This window comes from Eptatretus burgeri, chromosome 17 (genome assembly GCF_056783735.1).
Source record: "Eptatretus burgeri isolate ZD-2024b chromosome 17, Ebu_testis_v1, whole genome shotgun sequence".
Classification (NCBI taxonomy): Eukaryota; Metazoa; Chordata; class Myxini; order Myxiniformes; family Myxinidae; genus Eptatretus; species Eptatretus burgeri.
In genome coordinates, this window is record NC_140977.1 from 54191194 (window position 1) to 54206302 (window position 15109).

The 15109-nt window shown below is 45.1% G+C and overlaps 1 protein-coding gene across 1 annotated transcript in view; it reads right to left on the minus strand.

Annotated features, from left to right (window-relative positions):
• The window catches only part of MBTD1 (mbt domain containing 1), a 30850-nt gene extending 18926 nt beyond the window's left edge, over positions 1–11924 (minus strand). The window contains exons 1-6 of the mRNA XM_085863111.1: positions 11684–11924; positions 5481–5529; positions 5040–5225; positions 2431–2564; positions 2182–2293; positions 1936–2018 (exon numbers count right to left, since the gene is read on the minus strand). Of these exons, the coding sequence (XP_085719237.1) occupies positions 1936–2018; positions 2182–2293; positions 2431–2564; positions 5040–5217 (507 nt within the window). The 5' untranslated portion in view covers positions 5218–5225; positions 5481–5529; positions 11684–11924. The remainder of the gene's footprint in view (positions 1–1935; positions 2019–2181; positions 2294–2430; positions 2565–5039; positions 5226–5480; positions 5530–11683) is intronic.
• Between the last annotated feature and the right edge of the window lie 3185 nt (positions 11925–15109).

A 15109-nucleotide genomic window follows, 5' to 3' on the forward strand; every position in this document is an offset into this window, starting at 1 on the left:
ACGAGGTCAATAAACCTTTGTTAAGAATCAGATATGAAGCTCATGGCAAAGTTTCATCAAAACCATTGTTTGGTTCAAGCGACAATGACAGAAGCGTTTAAAGACTCACTGACTGACTGACTGACCGACGGACATTGCTCAATCACATAAGCTCACCGGACTAAAAGCCAGGTGAGCTAATAATAAAAGAAAGAATTGCTTTGTCATAAAAGGCCCAAACTGGTTGGTCCCAATGAATGTTCACGAGATATAAATTTGTTTCCGTTTAATGCACGCTCGAGCAGATACCGGAAACAAAATGAAGAAGAACAACAACCTTACTCACCCACTGTTTCGTACCTGGTATCATTCCAATTGCACTGGGCTATGGACTAACCCTGGCAAAGGGCCAACTGATCTGTACTGCTTCATGCAATGGTAGCAACATGATTTTATTGGGGTGGAATCAGGCCAGCTGTCCAGCCAATGTGTGTAAAGTAGTGCGATGGAGTCGGGGCAGCTGAACACTGACCCACGTATAATATGTGGTTTTCCCAAGTTAAAAAAAGGCATAACTCTAAAAAAAAATTGACGAAACTCCCTGAAACTCAAACGTGTTCTTTAACTTATCATAATAACACCATGCACCAAGTTTCACTTGAATATGTTAAAGGGTATGGAAAAAATATATATTAAAAAAAAGTCTGCAAACCAAATGTGGGACGGATGGATGGATGGATAGAAAACCTGATCAGCCCCCTCAAGTGAAACCTGGAGGGAACCAAAAATAATAACATCAACTGGAGAGTTCATAGACCACCTTACCCGACACAGTCTTGAGAAACAAGGAAATGCGCGGGGTCTGCGAGTGGCAAATGTGATTGGTTGTGATGACGTAAAAGTCGAACTCGGCAGTATCCCTTGTTGGAGGATCGAAGAGGAAAGCCACGCCTTTTTGCTGTGAGCGGGCCTGGTGCTGAGAGAGAAGCGGTGTCGGCAATTTCGATCGTGAGGAGGAACTTTAACGATGGCTGGTGGACTGTTGGGGATCGCACGCACAAACTGTCTCCCGTACATGGCCACGGAAAGTCTTCAGGCCATCTGGTGCATTTACCGTGCAGTGGCTTAGCAATTCGAGGATCACCAGGCTCCAAAAGGTCATCTCTGGACATAAAGCTGAGTGCCGGCATAAAGGGAGGAATTTATTTTATTTTTATCTTTCCCCTTGTGTGTTTTTGTGACCGAGTAGATACGTCTCAAATTAGGATTTAGTTTTACTTCACCTTGCATGATCGCCCCGTTGATTTATTTTCATTACAACTCATTGATTTTAAGTTTATTAAACCATCATTTGTTGAATTTACTAGTGTTCGTAGATTCATTGTGGGTTCGAGAATAAACCCGTGTGTTTCCGTTCTGGTGAGTGCCACCGCCATTTCCAGTCCCGCGTGCCATAATCTCCAAGGATCTCAGCTGTTCGCCTCCAAGTGGCAACTGTTCGGCTATCCGCCCAGCCCGGTGTTAACTGCCATGAACATGACACTATTTTGTGGAAGTTTGCTGCCGTGGCTGCAGTGCCTTTTACACCACCTTATTGAACACATTACATTAGTTATTCGTGCCTGTTGTTTGTGTCCTTTATCACATCCTCAAAAACAGTCTGGAATGATTTTAAATTTGTTTCACTGCCAGACAGGCAGACAGTAAAAATATTATCGCAGTCTCTCTGCGCATGTGCGATCAGGACAAATTCAGAGCCAAAGTAACGTTCAACTTCAAGTTCGTTCTCCGATAAATGTTCAAAATATAACATTCAATTAAAATAACATTGGTCCTCGATCATAAACTGAAGTTAGTGGACAGAGACAGACAGACAGACAAAGTGAACCAATTGCTTCACCCCCGCTTTTCGCTTGGAAACAAGAAATGATCACAGAGTGGCATGGACACACTCACATGTTTAAAACAGCTCACGGGGGCAGCAGAGAAGTTATTCTTCCAGATGTAACGACCCCAATCAAATCCTTCCACAGTCTTTGCTGCAGCAATAATAAAGCAAAATCAGCATGGGGTTTAGAAAACCAGAAAGCATGACCCTCTCAACTTCAATTTTTCAAGTTTAAAACAAACCTCTCAACCTGATTTTCTCAGTGGAACAAGGTGAAAAGGGTCACATGATCATTCTCATATAAACCATCTCACCAGCCTTACGCTTGACTTGGCTCTGGTAGCCAGCTTGCAAGGTGCCACTGGGTGCGAGCTTGGACGATGGTGTCTTGTGAACTACCTTGGCCTTCTTGCTTGGCGATTTTCCCTGTTCGTATCCCAAAGAAAACAAAATTCATCCTTGGATCAAAGTTGCAGCTGCCCGGAATAACAAGAGCAGCAGCGAAACAGCCAGGATCTTCCTACACCTTTTTCAATTAGTGTGGATGTTCTCTCGAATCATACCTGCAACCTTGCGAGCACGCTGGCTTTCTTAGAGTTCGACGAGTAGCTTCGCGAGCACGAGACGCTGCAGAAGCGCTTGGTCTTAGAGTAGAATGCATCTCGCACGCCCACCATGCCACACATCTCGCACGTGGCTGAGGGAGCGATTTGTGGAACAATTACTCTCAACCACAGCCGATCATACAAGATACTCATGCAATTCAAAAACAAAATTCCTTTCACAAACTACAGCTACACTTTCTGGAAACTCTAATACCACAGTGATTATATGAATGGTTATTATCCATGGGTTTTACCCAGCAAAAGCCTTCAACTCAACCAGTGCGACACAAACTCAAAAGCTGAAGTCTCATTCCGGTTGAACTGCAGTGAAATATTAAAAATAAAAAAATAAACCCAGATATTATGTTGGTGCTTAAAGTCCCAAATATCACGAACACAACAATGTAGCTTTTACACTCCAACGAGAGACCAATGGCCGAAAGGATGGGAAATGGGACTCTGGATTACCATGCCCAGCAGAACACAAGAAGAAGCAGAAAAATGCATTCAAAAACAACGAAGAGCAAAGTCGATGGCACGCCGTCGCAAATACCCACGTTTTCCACCGAAAGCAAAGTTGAAAGATGGCAAAAAGGTTCCCACAGGAATGAAGAAATGTCAAATTTTGGGGTTTAACTCCCCCCCCCCCACTTTGACCTGTAAACCTAAGTCCCAAACTCCTGCAGAATGAACAGGGGATCATATCCAAAAATAAATAAATAAATAAATAAATAAATAAAATCGGTATATATTTCAGGTGTGTCCAAATGTTGATTGCACATACAAAGTTTCATTTTAAAATGTTTTAAAATGTGCCTGGACTTGCGTTTTTCGGTAGTTGACCTTTTGACCGCACCCCAGAGGGTGAGGCCAAAATGACACTGGTCTTGTACATTTGTGCAATGTGGTGATCACAACTTCCAAGTTTGGTGAATTTCTGCGCAACCGTTTAGGAGGAGATAACAGGACGGATGGAGACAGAGACAGACAGACAGACAAACGAAATATCCCTAATTTATTTTTTTTTTTCAAAAAGTGTGGAGATATGTAAAAACTGACAAGCAGGACTGTGACTACTACTCAAGCATCACTTTACTGAATTTGAGACTTTCGCTCTCCGAGAACCTTTGGTGGAGATACAAAACACTGGAACAGTTCATATCCGTGCAAGGGATAAAGTGGGCTCGAGAGATGAACTTGCCGTTCTTTCTCAATGAGAGGCAGTTCAATATTATTTAAATGTACATAATAAATGCTTTTATTAACCTCAAATAAAATAAATTTCAGCTCTTGTATGACACTTAAAACTCTGTAATAAGAATAATAATCATAACAATAATCACGAGACTGGATAAGTTGAAGAAAAGTGGTGTCAATAACAACCACAGGAGTGTACTCGCTCTGTGAGACACCACCATCTCACGTGACGTGCAAGTACACACAAATCGGAACGAAATTGTAAAATACAAGAAGAGTATGCTCCGTTTACTGCCGGAACATCGAATCATCCCACTGAAGGAGGGGGGGGGGGAACTACAACAACAACAAAAAGACAAAACACAAAGATCGAGACATCGAAAGAGCAAATGTAGAAGAGAAACACCTTCATCATCCATGTCATCGCCGAAGCTTCAGGCAGAGAAAAGAGTAGAATGAAGGAGTGCGTTGAGAAACTCTTTAGCAACTTCCATGAGAAGAAATTCAGAAGATAGTTTTGCCTCGAGTGGGGCTAATTCGCCGCAAAGTTTTCATTTTGAACATTAACGAAACAGCACCACTGACTTGCATGTTACCAAGGACTGCAGGGTAGTCCCACGACCATGATCCTTTCTGGGAAGCAACAACTGGAGAGTTCATAGAACACCTTATCCCCACACAGACTTGAGAAAGTTTAAAAACAAACAATAAAAAACAAAACAAAAAAAAAAAAAGGACATGGGCGGTGCCTGCGAGCAGCAAACTTGATTGGTCAAGATTATGTAAAATGCTACAATATCTTTCCAAGTACTGCGAAGCGGAAAGGTTTTGAAAGAGGCAAAAAGGCGATTTGTGTTCCGTGGTGCTCAAGTATACAATTCAATTAAAATAAAATAGATTTTAAACGTTGGAGAAAAAAAAAAACATTTTTGGAAGTTTACCGCCGTTGATGCAGCGTCTTTGCAACACTTTTATTTAACATGTTACTTTTACATCACCTTTTGTTCTTGCCTGTTGTTTGGGGCCTCTATGAGATCCTTAAGAACAGCAAGTTTCCTGTTTGGAATGACTTTCCATTTTGTTTGACTGCCAGACAACAGGCAGACAGTGGAACAATCTCACTCCTCCTCTACACGTGCACAATCAGGACAGATTCAGAGCCAAAGTACTGCTAAACTACAAGTTTGTCTTCCGATTCGTGTTTAAAATAAAACACCGAATTTAAATCAAGTTGTTCCTTGATCATAAACTGATGTTTGTGGACAGATAGACAAACAAAGTGAATCGATTGCTTAACCCTGCTTTTCACTCCACGTGAGAGACCAAGCATAATAAAGGGGGGAGAAGGAGGGGGGTGGGATGAAACATACCCATGCCAGACTTTCCATCAGGGTAGGTGTACACCTGTCCATTAGTCTTGATGAGCGGGAGCCCAGGTGGCGTTACCACACGACCACCTGTGACCAGCGACAAGGTAATCTCATCCTCGCTTTCCTCCGAGCTCGATGAGGTGTTTCCACGATCGTCCGAACTCTCGGCACTCTCCATCACACACACTGAAGTCACACCAACCAAAAAAGACACAGACGCCCTCGTTCAAGGGTTGAAGCATTTCAAGTGAGAATCATAGACAGGGCACAATGTGGTGCTCAATGCAAAGCACGGTTTCATCACTCCCTCACGCCATATCAAGTAATATTTCATGCTGCTGCTATTCGCTGCTATATAAAAGTGTCATGCAATAAATAAATACATAAAATGAACAAGAAAGTTTTGTAATGCCCGTGAGGCCAAAATATGTGCCACCTTACCTGCACTCTATTAGCTTTATTCCACAGCCTCAACCAGCTGTTGACAAGTCTGTTCAAAGGAGCACAAGCATGGGAAAAAAAATCGTTTTACTAATAAACAAACCGTCACATCGAACAAACAAAATTACAACGTACCTACGATTGAGAATAAGTTTAGCTTCCAATAACAAAAAAGGAAAAATATATAAAAACCGAGACCAACATAGTCACAAAACGGTGCTTAAAGTCAAAAGTACAGGCACATGGGTACCACCAGTCCGACAGCGGCGAACGCCGCTAGGCAGGGAAACACACACGCCGAGGTCTCGCCTCGAGGCGGCCGAGCTGACAGATCAATGTGTGGTGTGGTGCACGTGTGGTGAGGTATGCGATCGTTAACCCGACGCAGGTTATCAGGATTAAAATCAACTTGGTTTAAATCCCCCAGGAATAGTCAATCAAGCCAAAATGAGTAACATGTGGGAGGCTGAATGCAGATATGGCTCAAACGGTGAACAAACGATCGGTTTATTAAATGGAGAAAAATAAAATAAATTAATAAAAGATACGGGCATGAGACAAACGGACAGATCCAGTGGCACAAGGACAGAGACTTTGACGATAGATAAGAATTAAAAACTCAACAGTAGAGAGAGTGAACTGAAGCGAAAGCACAACATACACAACAGGCAGTGACTTTTAGTATGGAATAGGCACGGCAGTTAGTATTTCGCTTTGCTCTCTGGAACCAAGAGAACCCAGGGGCTTTATAAGACTCACACCTACCCCCACCACCAGTTAAGTCACGTCGGCAAGTCGCCGACCCATCGCATTTAGCTGCCAATCAGACATGCCGGCTAATAGAAAATGGGCAACAGTGGCTCAAAGTGGCACGTGCCAACCATTCTCGGCGGGACTTGCCTCCGATCTAGATAGACGTAGCTGGATCTCCAGTCTCACACGGGGAGGGGAACAGTCGTGCTAGAGCCGGTTGAAGATTCCCCCCCCCCCCCCGCTGCCCAGTCTGGTGCCCATCCAGATCAGGAACGGAGAACAGAAAACATGACATCTTTACTCTGACGACTACAGTTAACCCCGCCGTCCGATCGGTGTACAAACTCAAAGGACAACTTCACTCCAACGTGTCTCTCGTTTCAATGAAGTGTATAACCTACGCAGCACACCAACCATGCCAAGGACTTGATTACATAACTAACCTGTACCTCCATACATATAACGTCAATATTTTTCAAACACAAAAATATCAAGTCACTTAGATTTTATAGAAAGTCTTCGGGTTGCTCAATGGAGTACAGCTCTCGCCAGGGAGCGCATCACTCCATTGAGGTCCAGACAAGGGCGTTGCATGCTGGAAGTAGTGCAGGTTCACCAAGGAAGGAACTTAGCACGACAAAGAATGCCAGGTCTGCCACTGGCTTTGAAATCATGCTCCCAGAGATGGTCTGTCTGCCCAGGAGAGGTCATAGCTGATGGTGAGGCCTAAACTTTAGAAATAACTCATTTTGTTTTCGAGTGGTCGATTGTGAAAATATAGTTGGGTTAATTTGACAATCCTTCAAGATAGACAGTGAGAGACAGAGATTTGCTTGGAATGACCGATCTGATGCAAGTGTTTGACCACAATCTGCTCTTTACAAGATGAGGAGACAAGCTGCTGCTGCCTTGTAGGAATGTGTAATTATCTGGTATAATGTAGTCATCTGTGAAGAGACAAAGGACATAATAATAAAAATAAAAATAATAAAACCGCAGGTCCTGAAGCTCACCTGAATCAGGAGCAAGCCACTCAAACCCCCGGGAAACCTCCTTAGATCATGATTTTTTTTTTTTTTGAATGCCGTGAACAAACTGGTATACCATGGTTGATGAAGGTTGTGGTCAAGTTTCATTGAAATAGTGTGTGTAGTTTCAGAGAAGAGAGAAAATACATGTTTTGGGAGATCAAAACCTATACCTCCGCAGACCATCTTAATGAGCACAGATTTTGATGCGGTCAATACTCCCATATAAGGCATTAGATATGAAGCTTGTAGAAAGTTTCATCAAAATAAAAGGGTTTGGTTCAAGCAATAATGACTGAAGTGTTTCCAGACTCACTCACCTATTCACTGACTGACTGACTGACTTACGGACATTGCTCGATTGCAATTAACTCAAACTAAAGACCAGGTGAGATAATAAAAATAATGATCATAATAATCTATACCAATAAATGCCAATACGTGTGTGTGTGTCAGTGTGCGTTTCCTCTGTAACTACAAAACTATAAAAGCTAGTAGCCTGAAACTTTGCATGTACACTAAGAAAACTCCAAGGAAGTGCAAGAGTGAAAATTGGGTGTTTGGGTTAATTAAAACAACCCTTTTGAAGATAATTAACAGCCTTATTTAATTATATCCTTCATCAGGCGATCCTCGGCCACCTTGCTCTCTGGGGTCTTGAGGAGTTTCCTGGGTAACCTCGCTGGGGTCTGAAGCCGCCATGTTTTTTTTGTCCCACTCAACCACGCCTTGACTTGGAACAGCCACAACGATTTCTTAACGATAAAGTTTCCCCCCCCACACCCCACACTTTCCTCACTCATATAATAGAATGCACCTGTTCATCTTACCTATGAATCACTAGGTACATTGCAATGCTTATAAACGCCTGGAGACGTTAACGTTCGTTGCTCTAGTTCATTTCCGCACATGCAATCACCACGAGTATCTCTTCAATTCAGTAGAATTACAAAATTTAAACTCCAGAATCGAACTTACAAGCAGTTCCGACTCATCGAAAAGTGTTCATTTGTCCAATTCAGATACATGTGACATTTCGGGGGTCTCTGGGAGGTGTATGTTGAATATGACGGTCGGTGATTGCCAATTGCGTGCCAAGCGAGCCGTTTCATATCGACCGTTTCGTTGGAGTGCTTAAACCAGCACTCTACAACATTCACACTGTCAATGAATACCGTTTCTCGATCGACTTCAACAAAGTTCAGGGCTACTCGCTTGCGTTGGCCACGGGTTGTTCAGCGGTGAAACAGGTGGTGGCTGCATCACTGAAAATGTGGAATTTTATTTTCCACGAGGTTTCCCCGTTTTTGTTCTTTGATTATATGACCCGTCACTTCGGCATAGATAAATACAAATAAACAGTAAACGTTTCGCTTTTAAAAGTTTCTTCACATGCTTCGTGCATTGCATTGTAAAGCCTCTTGGCACGTTCCTCAACATTCAATTTCGATACCGTGGTTCTACACTGGAGGTAGGAAGGCAAAATAAATTATACGATCACAATGAGAAAAAAAAAATATTTTCAGTTATGAAGTAAGGAATCGCTAAATCACGGCAAGAAAGCCGAGAGGTACGCGTGCTCACTCTGACAAGTCTGAAATTGAATCCCGACCAGCTCGAAATTGTCCTCCCGGTGTTTCACAGGCTAGGCGATTCATCGCTGTGTGTGTCGTCTCTCGGATGGACGGAAAACGGCGTCACATCTGCCGGAATCACTCAACTCAACTCTCTCTCCCCCAACCCTCCCCTTGGTCCCACATCTTTCAATGGTGAAGGGACTGTAGCATGTATGAATCAGATTCGGAGCTGACCAGTGGGGTGCAAAGGTTGCTGCATGAACGAACTGTTGATTTTGAATGCTCCCGCCCCAGGGAGGTGTGTGTGTGTGTGTGTGTGTGTGTGTGTGTGTGTGTGTGTGTGTGTGTGTGTGTGTGTGTGTGTGTGTGTGTGTGTGTGTGTGTGTGTGTGTGTGTGTGTGTGTGTGTGTGTGTGTGTGTGTGTGTGTGTGTGTGTGTGTGTGTGTGTGTGTGTGTGTGTGTGTGTGTGTTGATGAATGGTATCTACATATGGGGTTTCAGAATGTGGAATGGAGTCCTCCCACGGTGAGTTCAAAGTATCCACCTTCATTTCGGTAAGGGGGTCACGATTCATGGACCAAGCTGTGAAGTTTTCTGTTCTCAAAGTTTTGTGCCGAGGGCTCTCTTCATGGTCGTTGCTGAGCCCAGGACAGCTTCCAACCGTAGTTCGTTTGTTTGTAATATTCCCAGGGATGGTTTTTAGCTCACCTGTAAAGTAGTTCTGGGGCGTCCACAAATACTTGCAACTTCTCAGAAACTACACATACGATTTCAATGAAATTTAACCACAACCTTCATCACTCGTGATGGCATTAAAAAAAATAAAATAAAAAAGTGGGGTATGAAGGTGTCTGCAGAAGGAGTTTACGGAGATGGGGGGGAGTGGGCTGCTCCCCCCCCCCTCCAAAGAGGCATTTGCTTTCTTCTCCAAAACTACACATAAAATTCCGATGAAACTTGACCACCACCTTCACCACCCATTATGTACTAAAGTTTGTTCATGACATTAAAAGAGGATTGGGGTCTTAGGGGTTCTAAGGGGGGAGGGGGAGGGGTTGCCCCTCAAAATATGTATTTGCTTCTTTTTCCTGAAACCCCACACACAATTTCGATGAAACTTGACCACAACCTTTATCACCCGTGATGTACCAAGGTTTGTTCATGCAATTTAAAAAATTAAATAAATAAAAATCCATCGGTATTTACTTTCTTCTCTGTTATATTTCGTGGGTTATCCATGCCTACCTGTGGTTACCTGGTTATCTTATCCAGCCACTACCAGCTGAGCGCCCAGGGGTACTGCCCCTATGTTTAATATCTCTGTGAGGTTCTTCGTCATCATTCCTGTAGGTCCAACTATCGCTGGTACAACTTTAGCATTCTTCAGCTTCCAGGATCTTCTCACTTCATTCTTGAGGTCTTGGTATTTGGTCATTTTCTTGATTTCTGCATCGTTTAGTAAAAAATCACTACTATTAAGAACTCAATCAGCAATGCCCTCTTCTCTTTTTTTTTGGACTGAAGTATATCTTTGTTTGCGATGTTCGCGCTCGATGGGATCCTTAGTTCGTACGTGAGCGGTAGGTACCTCCATGTTTTCAGTGATTATATTACTTTTGGTTCAGTTTCCCACAAATTTTCTGGACTGGGACAAAGTTTTTGCAGATGTGCCAGCGGATTAAAAGATAAACTCTGTTGTGTCGTTGTGTGTACAGATGTTCTGAAACTGTGTGTGTGTGAGTGAGTGAGTGAGTGAGTGAGTGAGTGAGTGAGTGAGTGAGTGAGTGAGTGAGTGAGTGTGTGTGTGTGTTCGGTCATTAAACGTCACATATCATTCTCTTTACTAACCACACCTACACTCCTCACCTGTCTTCCCCTCCCCCCGCCTCTCACAAAATGCAGCACTATCCTCACAAATAGGTGTGTGTCACTCTCACACACCCCTCCCTGCCAGAGTGAATAACATTTGGTGATGCGTCACTCTTCACACCTCCCCCCCCCCAAACACCCCATTCCCCCTACCACTTTCTCCCACCCCCCCACCACGAGGCGGGGGGAGGGGAGTCAGCACCACTGGAGGCGGGGGGAGGGGAGTCAGCACCACGGGAGGCGGGGGGAGGGGAGTCAGCACCACGGGAGGCGGGGGGAGGGGAGTCAGCACCACGGGGGGGGGGGGGAGGGGAGTCAGCACCACGGGAGGCGGGGGGGGGGGAGTCAGCACCACGGGAGGGGGGGGGGGGGGAGTCACCCCCTGGGGGGGGGGGGGGGGGGGAGGCAGCACCAGGGGGGGCGGGGGGGGGGGAGTCAGCACCGCGGGGGGCGGGGGGAGGGGAGTCAGCACCACGGGAGGCGGGGGGAGGGGAGTCAGCACCACGGGAGGCGGGGGGAGGGGGCGTCAGCACCACGGGAGGCGGGGGCGTCAGCACCACGGGAGGCGGGGGCGTCAGCACCACGGGAGCCGGGGGCGTCAGCACCACGGGAGGCGGGGGGAGGGGGCGTCAGCACCACGGGAGGCGGGGGCGTCAGCACCACGGGAGGCGGGGGGAAGGGAGTCAGCACCATAGGAGACGTTCTCAATTCCATCGTGTACTTATAATTACTCTCTCTCATCCTATTTCTGTGAGAACACTTGTGTGGTAAATTAATACAAACGTAACCACAAGCACCACATCAACAGCAATCATAATTCTCTGTGCCTGTACTCGTTTAGCAGCCAAATGGAGGAGGAAACAACATCCAAATACAAAGGTCGCACTTGAACAAACCGGAGAAGAGAAACAAGAAAATTTCTTTTTCGAAAAAACAGGGACAAAGCGGCCGCAACGAGTCAGTCCTCCGACCATACCGTGAGTTTCATTGAAAATGAAGCCGATCTCCAAATCACGGGCATGTGGGGTCCGAATGAAGAAAAACAAGGTGTTTAAAAATACCCGACAATGAACGTTGGGAATAAACGAAAAAAGGAATAAAGGAAAACAAAATAAAAAAACCCAAACTGAGGAAACAACTTCCCACAACAAATGAATCTCCCTCAACGGGAACACTGCGCATGCGCCAAACAGCAAGCCACACTCCGCGAGACCAAGAAAGCAGGTCCTTTGATTGGCCGAGCTTCTGCCACACAACAATCCTCATACTGCTTTCGACCAATCATAACGCTCCTACTGCGGCACGTTAATCAAGTGACGTCACGCTCTCAAACGTGTGACCAGAAGGGCGACGCAACGGCCGAACGCACACGCGATTAATACATTCAAAGCCCCGTTTTAATCTTTAAATCATTCAAAATTATAGTCACAAATTTATATGGTGCGAGAAAATTCTCCGAGAAGATAGATTTTGCGAGAGGTATAATCGTGATTTTATTTTCGAGCTCTTCTGCTGTTCTTTGCGCGTCTGTTTCAGCCATGACGGTATCGGTCGCTGCAGTGTTTATTAAATTGCTGGTTTTGGGTTGCAATTTCCGCGCTTTTTTTTTTTCCACAATGACAAGTAACTCTCAGACAAGTAAGATTCGGTTTTAGGTTGTATTCCGAGGGGTATCAATTATACATCCAAATAAATGTTTTTTTTAACATTGTCCAAGGTTCTCCATCAACAAAAAATGGCAATCTCAATGGGTGGCCTACACCAAGGGTCTCCATCAACAAAAAATGGCAATCTCAATGGGTGGCCTCCACCAAGGGTCTCCATCAACAAAAAATGGCAATCTTAATGGGTGGCCTCCACCAAGGGTCTCCATCAACAAAAAATGGCAATCTCAATGGGTGGCCTCCACCAAGGGTCTCCATCAACAAAAAATGGCAATCTCAATGGGTGGCCTCCACCAAGGGTCTCCATCAACAAAAAATGGCAATCTCAATGGGTGGCCTCCACCAAGGGTCTCCATCAACAAAAAATGGCAATCTTAATGGGTGGCCTCCACCAAGGGTCTCCATCAACAAAAAATGGCAATCTCAATGGGTGGCCTCCACCAAGGGTCTCCATCAACAAAAAATGGCAATCTCAATGGGTGGCCTCCACCAAGGGTCTCCATCAACAAAAAATGGCAATCTCAATGGGTGGCCTCCACCAAGGGTCTCCATCAACAAAAAATGGCAATCTCAATGGGTGGCCTCCACCAAGGGTCTCCATCAACAAAAAATGGCAATCTCAATGGGTGGCCTCCACCAAGGATCTCCATCAACAAAAGATGGCAATCTCAATGGGTGGCCTCCACCAAGGGTATCCATCAACAAAAGATGGCAATCTCAATGGGTGGCCTCCACCAAAGGTCTCCATCAACAAAAGATGGCAATCTCAATGGGTGACCTCCACCAAGGGTATCCATCAACAAAAAATGGCAATCTCAATGGGTGGCCTCCACCAAGGGTCTACATCAGCAAAAAAATGTCAATCTCAATGGGTGGCCTCCACCAAGGATCCCAATCAACAAAAGATGGCAATCTCAATGGGTGGCCTCCACCAAGGGTATCCATCAACAAAAGATGGCAATCTCAATGGGTGGCCTCCACCAAAGGTCTCCATCAACAAAAGATGGCAATCTCAATGGGTGACCTCCACCAAGGGTATCCATCAACAAAAAATGGCAATCTCAATGGGTGGCCTCCACCAAGGGTCTACATCAGCAAAAAAATGTCAATCTCAATGGGTGGCCTCCACCAAGGATCCCAATCAACAAAAGATGGCAATCTCAATGGGTGGCCTCCACCAAGGGTGTCCATCAACAAAAAATGGCAATCTCAATGGGTGGCCTCCACCAAGGGTCTCCATCAACAAAAAATGGCAATCTCAATGGGTGGCCTCCACCAAGGGTATCCATCAACAAAAAATGGCAATCTCAATGGGTGGCCTCCACCAAGGGTCTACATCAGCAGAAAATGTCAATCTCAATGGGTGGCCTCCACCAAGGGTTGATGGTGCTTTGAGGTACATCCTTTAATGAGGAGTTCATGTTGTGTTGTGTTTCTCCATAACTCCAAAACCATAAAACCTAGCAGCCTGAAACTTTGCATGTCTACAAAGGGGTCTCCATGGAAGTTCGTGAGTGAAATTTGGGTGTGAAGGTTAATTTAAACACCCCTTTTGAAGATTATTAACTGCCTTATTTAATTGTCCTTTATCAAGGCACTACTGATACATCTTATCTCCTCCCCCCCCCCTTTTTTATTACAAATCAAGACGCTCAGGAGGCTCGCAGACATGACCTGATCTAAGGGCTAGTGGAGGGCTGTCCTTGCTTGCAACTGCTGTGGGTTTCTCAATATAGGGTACAAGGTCTGGAAGGAGTTCAGGTAGATTGATGCATGAAAAGCTTTCATGAGGAAACACCTCAGGTTCAAACGCAGGTGGTGTTGATACAGGAGTGGGTGGCAAAGGCACTTGAGCCAGTTCAATGTTTGGCTCCTCATGATGTAACCTGAGTTGGTCACCATGTTTACGTATGGATCTACCATCACACAACTTCACAAGAAACATCACTTCACCAATATTGTCGATAATGATGCCAGATAACCACTTGGTTCCACATCCGGAGTTCAACACCCACACAGGATCATTGATCTGGAAGTTGCGGTATACAGACGGTTGGTCGTGATTACGTTTCTGTTGATACTTGTTATTCTCGACCACGACTGTTACGTCCGGGTGCACTAATGATAACCGTGTTGTTAATTCACGACCCATCAGAAGCTTGGCAGGTGAGCGACCGGTGGTTTGATGTGGTCTGGTGCGGTAGTTTGAGCAACACACGAGCTAGACGAGATTGAATGGAGCCTTCCTTGACGTGGCTTAGACCATTCTTGATGATCTGAACAGCACGTTCGGCTTGATCATTACTGGCAGGTTTGTCGGGGGCAGATGTGTAGTGCTCAATGTTCTTTTACAAAAGTTCTGAAAATCTGAACTCGTAAATGACGATCCATTATCTGATATAATGGAGTTTGGAGTACCATGTTGTGTAAACATGGTACGTCGAGCTTCAATTGTTGCGGCAGAGGATGAGGATGGCACCGCGAGAACTTCAATCCATTTGGAGTGGGCAACAACTATGATCAGGAAAAGCTTCCCTTGAAATGGACCAGCATGGTCGCTGTGAAGTCTCGACCATGGTTTTGATGGCCACGACCACATGGCCAATGGAGACTGTGGCGGTGTCTTGGAATGGGCTTGACAAGTGTGACACTGGACTCAATATCACTGGACAAACCAGGCTACCAAACATGGGGTCGGGCAACAGCCTTCATGGTGACTATGTCTGGATGAGCATTGT